General features: G+C 37.7%; 1 protein-coding gene across 1 annotated transcript in view; it reads right to left on the reverse strand.

Moving 5' to 3' along the window:
• The window catches only part of Csmd3 (CUB and Sushi multiple domains 3), a 1,279,636-nt gene that overhangs the window by 291,074 nt on the left and 977,317 nt on the right, over nucleotides 1–11,245 (reverse strand). The window contains exons 32-33 of the mRNA XM_012516661.2: nucleotides 10,859–10,997; nucleotides 6,931–7,118 (exon numbers count right to left, since the gene is read on the reverse strand). Of these exons, the coding sequence (XP_012372115.2) occupies nucleotides 6,931–7,118; nucleotides 10,859–10,997 (327 nt within the window). The remainder of the gene's footprint in view (nucleotides 1–6,930; nucleotides 7,119–10,858; nucleotides 10,998–11,245) is intronic.

The raw sequence follows: 11,245 nt of genomic DNA on the forward strand, positions 1-11,245 counted from the left end.
ATATATACTAACTTTTTCAGTTCCAACAAATATCAACATACTCACAATGAGGTAGTATGTAGCATATATTATAAAAGATAAAGGAACACATTTTTATTCTTTTAGGCATCTATGTACTAGCAATTCATTTGAGTGGTAAATATTTTATTTCAAAAGTTTTGTTTGTCTTTTGCTCTCACAGTTATAAACATCACTGTCAGTAAAGAGGAAACAATGTTTGAAATAAGGATACACAGTGGTTCAAATGTATTCAAAGTTCAAGTGTTGGACACTTAGTCCTCAGGAAGGGAGGCCCTACTAAAAGGCAACTGGATTGTAAGGGCTGCGACTTTATGAATGGATCCCCTTGAGTATCACTGAGGTTTTAACTGTCTTGGACTCTGTCTCCCACCCTTTCTCATCCCCTTGCCTTCTGCCATAGAGAAGGGCTGCAAAGAAATCCATATTGGATGATGGGACTTTGGACCTTCTGGTCTCCAGAACTATAGGAAATGAATAGATTTTTTTTTTTTTTTTTTTTTTTTTTTTTTTTTTTTTGTAAATGACTCAATCTTGTGATGCTATTATAGTAGCAGAAAGCAGGCTAAGGATAAGAAAGAGAAAAGCTAATAAGGGAAACAGTCTTTAGAAACTCTGAAATGGGTGACTGATGATGTTTTTCTACAGATAAGTAGCTCTGAAGACAAACTCAAGAGATTTAATTATTTTGCATTTGAGAAGTTTTCCTGGAAATAAATATTTGGAGAGTATCAAACAGCCTTGTACAGAATTAGGTGTGGGTGTTGGCATAGTGGTGGGGGTTGGCATAGTGGTGGGGGTTGGCAGAGTGGTGGTGGTTGGCATAGCAGTGGTGGTTGGCATAGTGGTGGGGTGCTTCATTGTAATTGTAGAACAAGGGGGAAGGAAGCAGGAGTACTTGAGGGGATGCTTTGGTATCTCTTTCTGCCAATACTCTGATTTTCTTTGCCTTTACTCTTAGTGCAAATGCTGGGCTGGGAGATAGCTCAGCAGTCTAAGCATCTGCCTGGAAAGTTCAAGGCCCTGGGTTTGATTTCTGGGACAGCATGTCATAAGGGCCCCTGCCCGGTCCTACCAGTCACTGAAATCCTGGCATGGTGGTACACTTGGGTAATCCCAGCACTGGGGAGCCTGAGTCAGGAGGATCACTATGAGTCCAAGCTGTGTAGTGAGACCCTGTACCAAGTAAATTAATAAATAAATCTGAAAAAAGAAAATGCCAAAGTATGTGGTTTTGCCCAGCTTATGTGCATCCTCTAGCACTTAACTGTACCACTTGTGAAATTGGTACAACAATATGTATCCCATAATTCTGTGAGCTAAACAATTGTATTGCATTTGATTGTGAACCTGCTTGAGAGAAGATAAAAATACTACTCACTGTACCTGGGATGAATTACACACTAAGTAGTTATCATTTTAAAAAGTCACTTCCATATTTCTCTACAAGGTTTGGTGGATCAGAGTCAAGAAATGGCTCAAACTGAGAAATGGCTGCACAGTCATTCATTTAGGTGAGAAACAGTGTGCGTATTTTTATCTCAAGAGACTAAGTGCATAGATCTAGGAATCACTACAAGGAATTTATATAAAAGAAGGATTTTGTGAAGTCATATTTAGATACAATGAGAAAGTTTGCTATCATCAAGGAGTACCATCTGCGCTGAGCATGACTAAGATATGTTCCTTGTATTTTCATTGAGAGATCTCTGGAAATTTTTTCTTAAATATTAATCACAAAAGAACCTAGCTCTAGTGGTATAGACTCGCCCTTCTCTAATCCCTTTCCTTTCTCTCCATTTCTCCTGCCCTAGCTCCCTCCTCGCTGTCCCTCGCTGCTCCCTTTTTCCTTCTTTCTTTTGACTTCCTTTTCTAGAGACTATATTCATAAATCTGTCAATTTGCATATTAAAGGTAGTAATTTCTTTACTAAAATTGTAGGTCAGGAATATATGCTCAGGTTTTTAAGAATGCTGTTATTCTGTGATTCTGATTTGATTTAAAAATAAAAATGTCTTTAAACTGCTCAAAATTAATTAAGTAACAAACACTTGTGGCATAATTATTGTGTATACACAATGTTCTAGGAATGTAATATTTAGTGGTGACCAGTCAAGTCCTTACTCTGTAGATTCCTTTATTTTAGTGTATGTGCAGGAGGTTAGTGGAGCATAGGATGGGGGACCTTCTGTATCTGCTCAATAACATTGCAAGGAAAGTAAACATAATTAGGTAAGAATATTGACTCTGGAAGCTGGTCTGACTGAAATTTTACATTTTCCCAAAAATTTTGGGAAAATTACTTAATCTGCATATATTGTTCAGGTGTCCTGTGGGTAAAACATAATAGCCAATGTCCAAAATTTAAAGGAGAAGGTTAATTTGACTTGTGGTGTTGAGGAATTCACTCCATGTCCCATGGGTGCAAAGGCAGGCACATCAGGGCAGAAGAGCCTGAGGAAGGAGAGCTGCTCATTTTATGGTAGCTACGAAGCAGAGCAGGGCACTGTCCCAAGAGGGGCCACCCAGAGACACCTGGAGCTGGCAGTGGGCTCTACTAATCCTCTAGGTGTTTTCCAACCCAAGGAATTTGACATATCAGACTTAATGACCATAATCCAGGTCTTGAGATCTTATGGAAAAGTGAGATTGAGAATAGTGGATCAATTAACTACACAGAAGACATTTGGTAACACAGAATTCAGGATGTGGTATGGATATTGGTAGATGAGTTTAGTCAGAATTATAGTGATTGTTGAATGCAAAAGATAAAGCAGAAAAGTTTTCAAAACTTACATTTTTGGCCTAGAAGGAACTGTGTGTAAAGTAGAGGCCAACAGAAGTGTAGTTGCTAAAAAGATTAGAGCCACTGAGAAGAAATCAGTCACTTTGTACAGGAACTATAAGAAGGATAATTTGACGATATCTCATGTATGAGCAAAATTTAAACAATTACAGATTCAAGTGTGCAAAAACTGTCAAACTTCCATTTGAGGAAATCCTTTGGATCCCTATTCAAAAATAGAATGTTTAGGCAATTGGTTCTCCAGAATTGATTTCACCATGGTTAAGCATCCAGGCACTCCAGCCATGGTCCTAGGGACCCCGCATAGTGCTTCCGCTGATAGCATTCCTCAATACTCTTCTTGATATTAATTATGCTGCCATGCACAATGCAGAAGAAATGAGGTCAAAGAAACTTCTTCCCAGTTTTCAAAAGAAGGCCTGCAAGATCAAGCAAAGAGCTCCTGAAAAGGGCACTGCAGGAATCTGCAGGAATGAAACCAAAGGAAGCTGCAGATGCTAGGAATGTGGAGTGTTAGCTACGGAAAACTGAAGACTGCAAATGAAGCCAGCCCAAGAGAGAGGCCATGAGGGCTGCAATGAAATAGCCTAGAGCTTGTGGTACCCAGACTCTTTGCAACTCACATTTCACCACCTAGTGCTCTGGACTGAATGATTGCCCTCCTAGGTTTTGGTCTTGCTTTGGCCCAATAATTTTCCATCCTCTTAGCCTTCCATTTTTGAATGTGAATCTTGTGCCATTGTGCTTTGAGATTATATAACTTTATATTTTATACTTTTATAGAGATTCACAACTTTGAGTTTGCCTTGAGTCATAGAAGACAGCAATACTTTAGAAAAATCTTCCACTATTAAGGCTTCATGGTATAGATTACTTTCCAGTTGTACTTTATGATGTTAGGCACAATTATGAAGCTGCATGTTTTTTTTTCAAATTATGTATGATTTAAGGAGATATGCTTCCATGTGAAGTTGAACAGGGATGAATTGTGATCATTAATCCTGATTTACCTACTTTGTTGGATTAAGAAATGCCTAACACATTAGCAGAAAGTGTGCCTTTGGTTGCACTTGTCATAGAGACATGTCCTCGGTTGTCCTTATCATTAGCCCTCTCTGCTTCATCACTGTTTCCCCTCTGCTCCCACTTCTTGACCTCCAGGAACTAAGTAGCTCTGCTACTCTGCTTCCTTCTCCCACAGTATCTCTGTGTTGGAGCCGGACAATCCTGGACTGAGACTATGACTTAATGATACCCATCCTCCTTTAAGTTTTGGTTGTTAGGTATTATTAACAGTAACCAAAAAAAAAAAAAAATACTGACTACTACATTGGTGTCAAAACTCTTCACTTATGAATGTAAATGTTTGCTAATATTTAAATTACATTAAAATATGCCTGAATATAAGAAGAGCTAACAATTGTAGTTGTTTATTAAAATTTCTCAGGGCTGGGGAGATGGCTCAGTAGAATAAGTGCTTCCCTGGCAAGTGCAAGGGCCTGAGTTGAATCCCTGGTTCTGCCAAAATAAATAAATAAATAAATAAAATTTCTCACTACTAGGTGCAGTCATTATACTTATAATTTAAACATTAAGAGTGTAATTTTAAACATCAAGGTATAAGGTTGATGACTTTTGCTGCTTCTATTTTCAGAACATTTAATAATCTAAAACAAAGAGAAGTTAATACAGATTTAAAAGAAACAGAAATGTCTCTGCATAAACAATTAAAAGATGTTTCAGAGAAATGATCTCAAAGAAAGTGCTAATTAACTTTGAAAAATACTTAGGAATTTCAAGTTAACTTATTTTTCACAATAAGTAGGAAATCTAACAACAAATGTTTCACTTAATAACAATGCAAAGTAAAGACATTTTAGATTAAAATGAGGATCTTTTACAAAGCAAATTATAAATTGCTATTAAAAAGCACTGAAGAAAACACGAGTGAACTGAGAGCCTTGATAACAGATGGGAAGAAGATTAAATGTTACAAATCAATTTACCCATAAAGCAATGCGGTCCCAGTGAAATTTGGCAATGAGAACAAGCTTCATTCTAAAATCTAAATGAAATTTTGAAAGTTTGCTTCCTTCCCCCAGGATACCTCTGTGTTGGAGCTGACCAATCATGAACCACCATTGGACACTAACGAAATCTGACACCCAAGACAGTTTGGAAAAATATGGTGGTATACTCTATTTCCTTATACTAAAACTTGACATTTGACTGAAATAGTATTGCCTGTTGATAAATATCACTAGGGCAATTGGTTACACTTATGGAAAAAAAATAAAATTAGATTCCTAGCTTGAGCTAAAATAAATTATGCATAGATCAAAAAAGATGAAACACGAAAAGCAATGCTTTCACACTTTGGAAACCATGAGGAAAATGCCTTCATGATATGTCTAAGCACACTCCGGCATCTTCTGGGAAGAGACACTGACACTTGCAGACACTCTCAATAAAGAGTCTGCCCCCCTCTCCTCATCCTCATTGTCTCTGTCTGTATCCTCCCACTCACAGGCCCATTTTCTCACTGTGCCCTGTGAGATGGGAGATTCAAAGAGGGCTAAAGTTTCTATGGCACTGCGCGTATATTCTGCCCAGGGCCAGCAGATGCCCTGGCCCTGGTGTACACTGCAGAGTCATGAGGGAGATAAATGGGGATTCTGTGTGTCTGCATCTTGCTAATGCGTGAGTTTTCTTTCCTTAAAAGAATTCCTTAACTAATGCTGTACATTGTTGTGGAATTCATCTTGACCTCTTACAACAGCCCTAAAGAGAAAACCCCCTGCTTCCATGGCAAAAGCAAAAAGAATTCAGTTGGATACAAAGCAAGTATGAATGGCATTGAGGTTTTTCAAATTGGGTGGTAGATACATTGAATTTTTCTTAATCTTACTTTTTTTTGTTTGTTTGTTTTGGTGGTACCAGAGATCAAACTTAGGACCCTGTACTTGTCAGACAAGCACTTATTCCACTGAGCTATCTATCCAGCCTCTTATAACTTTTATTATTAAAAATAAAAGCAAATCTGAAAAGTGTGTTTTCAGAATTCAGTTGATCGTCTGTAGTGAATTTTCAGGATATACGGACTCAGTTTTTGAAAAATAAATTTCAAATTACAAAACTAAGATGTAAATCGAGTCCTATAAGCATCAATTGTAAAATTTTACAGTCTTATGTGCAGGATCAAAAGGAGCTCATGTTTTAGAGGTCACAAGCAAGACGATGACACGAGAAGCTGGAGAGAATAGTGGGTAAGAAAGGTAGACAGCAGAATGCGGCCAAGTCGGAGTTAGGACTCAGAAGAAGATGTGTTACTGGGGAGCTGTAGAAAACAATGACGCACTATGCAAGAAATCTAAAGAACTGGATCTTGAACACTTTCAAAATAAGGAAATGCTAAATATTTGAGTAGATAAATATGTTTCACATTAGCTGTTACACAGCATATACATATATGAAAATCTTACATGGTACTCCACACATAGGTACAAGTTGTAAGTTTTCATGTGCTACTTTAAAAAATGTATATTAATTAGAAAAATCTCTGAACTTGTGACATTACAATTAAGAAAAAGTCTGAGGTGTTCTAATGCAATTCATTTACATGCAGGAACATTCTGAAATCACAATTTTCACAGCGCTTTGTTCACCTTATTCTGAATTGTGACACATTTTAATATTTAGAAACATTTCCTGAAATATATCTATCCTATGCATTTTTCTTCCTTATTGAAAATATTGCCTGAATAAAGTATTTATGTAAGTTTCCAAAAAAAAAAAATGAAATTCGTTTTGTTTTTGTTTTGTTTGGTGGCCTTAGCCAATTACAGCAGTGTTCTAACTGCTAATTTGTTGGCCTGATACATTTCCTTCGGTAGCAATTAGGGAAATGCTAATTTCCTCTTTAGTGATAGTAAAAGTCTGCAATGAGAGCTGTTTTACGAGGTGAATTGTACAAAGTCAGTATTATAAATGCACATTACAAGGAAAATGCACGTAATCCATGCTACCAGCGATCACCATGAAATCATTCTCCGTCCAACATACCCACATCTTAAATCATAATGGTACAGTTGGATGTTCGTATTTACCTTTGTATTCTAAGTGAAATCCAGTGTAACTCACAGACCCGTCACTCCGGAAAGCCAGATGCATGGTATTTGAGCTGCTTTCGATTCTCTCTGGTAACTTGCTGTCTTGAAAACTTCCGATCAGTGGGCTGTTGCTGTCTGGTCCATCATAGATATACAGGAAGTCATAGTTTGGCTCTATGCTAAAGCTAAGTTAAAAAATAGGAGATAGAGAAACAGTAAAATTATTATTATTATTGCGGGGCATTAACCATAATAGTCATGTAATTGGATATTGAGTGCTTCAAAAGAGCAACAGAGCCTGTCAAAATAATCCAATAGAAAAGTTTGTCTGAATATGAGTATTCAACTGCTAGTAGAAAAAGAAAAAACAAATTGCTGATATCTTAAAAACTTTCTACATTAATACAATATATGGAAAGGACAGAAGAAACAGTAAAGTGGAGTTCAGCAAATTTTGAATCAGGAGTTGAAGTTTTGCTTCTGCCCCGGTGGTTACACCTATTTAAAAATTTTAATCCATGTATTTTTACCATGAAAATGTAACTTTTTGCCTTTGTTTTAATTTTTCAGTGTTACCATCTTGCTTGAATATTATCATGTTATGAGAACTTTTGTTTTTTTAAATTTAACTCTACATATCAGATTCCAACAACACTTGAAATAAAATACAGACTTTACTTTTAAAATACTCAGTGAGGCACTGTATGTTATATTAGGTATTCTTTTTATGGAAAGTATGTGTATTTTCTTTGGAACTGTAATGTAGTAGGTATCACACTAACACTGTAGAAATTAGATACTGCTGCGAAAATGACCTTCTTAGCATGTAAATAATTCAAACCAAAATTTTAAATATTGCAAAGATTCCATAATAAACTTCCTATAGCTTTCAAAAGTATAAGAAATGTCTCATCATAGTCATGATGTCCAAACATTTAAACGACAGGAGTCAGGCAATGCATTGATCTCTCTATGGTCAACTTGCTAGTGTAGCAGAGAAACACAGGGGAAGAAGCAGAACTCACTTAGGGTTAGTAAGCAGAGTCAACCGGTCCACGCTGTAAAATGACACCAGTGAGCCCTGCCATTGCTAAACATCAACACCAGAAAAATTGCTTTGTCATTTTATCATCTTTGTTTCTAAACAAGAGATTTATTGGGAGAAAGATGCTTTCACATGCCCAGAACCCACAGAGAGCAAGTTTTTCATCCTTCACGTGTGGCTCCACGAGAAAGATGGATCCCACTTCTCCATATTGGTGCATAAATGTCATACGGAAGACTGGGATGATATAGAGGTTAGTGAGCTTTTCATACATACAGGTGCAGGCGCCTAAGCATGAGAAAATTAGGGAAGCATCACGTTGTTGTAGTTTTTTTTTTTTAATTTTTAAGTAACTGCCCATGTCCAACTAATTTACCCTAAAAATTGTCAGTGCATCTAGAGCCTGAGTTTTGGTAGTTGCTGATATCACAGAGCAGACATTAGAAGAGGAAGTCTAATTTCACTACTTCTTATCCTGGTTACAGAACAAAACTGCCTTCTGAACTTACATTGTTTAAAATTCAGAAATGATAGTAATTATAACTCCCTTCCTAAGTCACTTTGGGGAAGATTCATGCAAATAAGTGCTTGGTAAATCATAAAAATAGTATTGCATGTAGAAATCTTAAAGCCTATTTGAAAATAGAATATAGGAAATTTATTTGTAATTTACAGTTTATCTAAAAATATAATTGAAGGGCCGGCCAAATAGCTCAGCAGATTAAAGCACCTGCAAGCAGGTGCAGGGGCTGGTTGTTTGATCCCCAGGCCTGCCCTGCCAGCCTCACCCCTGGGGCACACTGAGACAGCAACTGACACTAGGCTTGGTGGCACATGCCTGTAATCCCAGCTCTTGGAAGGCTGCAAACAGGTGAACCACGATTAGTCTGCTCTAGTAGTGAGACCCTGAAAATCCTGTAGACCCTTCCCTAAAATATAGAAATATATATAATTGAATATTAATTTATAGCTTGTTTGATAATAATGAAACATAAAGTCTTTTTGTAGGACATTTTGGAATCTTAATAGTAATGATTATTTTCACAGGAAACTACGGTACATTCATTCACCTGTTATGTTTTTCAAGGTATTTTCAGAAATATTAACTTGGTCTTGCCAATAATCCTGTAGTACTGATGACAGGAGGGATTATGATTTTCACTTTACCAATAAATATACCAAGGCTTTGAAAAGTTGACTCCCAAAGGTCACATAATCAATGGCAGGGATGGAAATCAAATTTATGTCAAACACTTCATATAATATAGCCTTCTACCTCATAGGTAACTAGAAGAATTTTATAGGTAAGCCACATCCTATGTGAAATGCAATGATTTCTCAATGTCTGTACTCCCATCTCATCAACTGTAAAAATCAGGATAACAGAATATCTACCTCAGAAAGTTGTAATTGTAGGTCCTGGCCTATAATTAACAATATTATTGTTTTTGGTCTTGTGTTATCATTTAGCAATGTGTCACCTCAAATTGTAGAAATAAAAATCTTATATAATTGCACTTTTGCTAAATTTTCATGAATCTCAGTTAGCTTTACTTTTGCTTTTTTAAAATCTAAGTTCAGAGGGGGCCGGGGAGATGACTCAGTGGAATAAGCACTCCCCTGGCAAGTGCAAGGGGCTGAGTTCAATCCCCAGTTCTGGGGGGAGGGGGAGACTAAGTTGAGCACATTACAAAGTTTTCTATTGGGCAAGTTTAGTGTTTTATGTAATACCAAGTAGGTTTAATGCACTAGAGATGAGCAAGAAGAATTTTGCTTTAGAGTTAACCTACTGATTACATCAACCTTTGTGAAAATTAGGGAAAAATTATGTAGAAAATATTTTGGTTATTACTTAGCATGGAAATCATTTCTTCTATTTGCTGTGCTAGAGTTAAAATTCAGGGCTTTGCACATGCCAAGCAAATGCTCTACCACTGAGCTAGATCAACAGCCCCTTCCAGTAAGGCCACGAGGGCCCATTTTATCACAGAGCTATCGGCTTCAAAGAGGAAACATAGATTCACCCAACTAAATGATTTTCCTACAGAAATAGTGGTGTCAGTGCTGAGCTAGAACACTGACCCAATGCTGTCTTTCCCACACATGCTGCTTTCAAATATTATTATTACTGTGGTCTAAACTTTATTCTGCTTTTCATACTGCTAAACAACAAATGTAAACTTGGGAACATTCCCATGTAAACTCTTGTGAGACCAATTTCACTGATAAGTCAAACAAACGTGGCCAATTAAACTGTACCCTGTTAGGTTGAGTTAACGAGACTCCCAGAAAGAAAAGTAACTAGAAGTCTGTCTTCTAGACCCAGTGGTGGTGCCACGCAAGAGTTTCTAAATGTGCCACAGGTCTTTTAGATGGCGCATATACGGGAGGAAAAGTACTGATGTGCTGACTTTTTCATCTTGAAGTTTAGGAAAACAGTGAAATCTCTGAACTAGTGACAGTAAGTAACGAGGGAGGAGAGGTTACAAAGAGACCATGCTTTGTGAGAGCCAATAAGTCACGTGAATTTCAAAGTATTTCCTCAGTGTGGGGAACAGGATGAAGATTCTCGCCGCCTGCCCTTCAGAGCTGTCACGTTATTATTCGAGGTTTGAGAATTGCTAGTGGCAAAGTAGTAGGACTGAGATTATCATCAACGTCACGAAGACATTGTGTACAGAAATAAAAATTTGCCTCACACAGACCCAAAAGCAAGTCACCAAGCCGGGCATGGCAGCCCAGGCCTGTAATCCCAGGCTGAGGCAGGAGGGTCCTTGGGAGTTCAGGACCAGCTTAGTGAGCCCCTGTCTCAAAAAGGCAAAACAACAAAAGACGATTGTTAAAAGAGAATTTTCAAAGGCGGGCAGCGGAAGAGCTCACCTGATGAATGCCAGGGAGATGACGTAGTCCGCGTTGACAGCGATGGTCCAGTCGCAGTTGCCGCTGTGCGGATATGGGTGAGGGAAGTTCGGCGAAAGAATAAAGCCTGAAGATCCTGTTAAGTTGCCGCCACAGGGTGCTTTAATTTAAAGAAGCAAAGAAAATCCCTTCAGAGATCAATAAAATTCATTAGAAATCAATATATCTATGAAAATATTTCTCTAGGACGGTTTACAAGATACTGAGGAGATCTGGCTTGTAGACCGCTAAGTGAGGAGATACTGCAGCGTCTGTCAGGGAAGACCGCGGATGCACCAAACACACGACACGCAAGGGACTACTGAATCTGCTGCTATTCTAGTTTCTGAAAACAAGAAAAACTTATAT

The sequence above is a fragment of the Octodon degus genome, unplaced genomic scaffold (assembly GCF_000260255.1).
Source record: "Octodon degus isolate 3935 unplaced genomic scaffold, OctDeg1.0 scaffold00118, whole genome shotgun sequence".
Lineage (NCBI taxonomy): Eukaryota > Metazoa > Chordata > Mammalia > Rodentia > Octodontidae > Octodon > Octodon degus.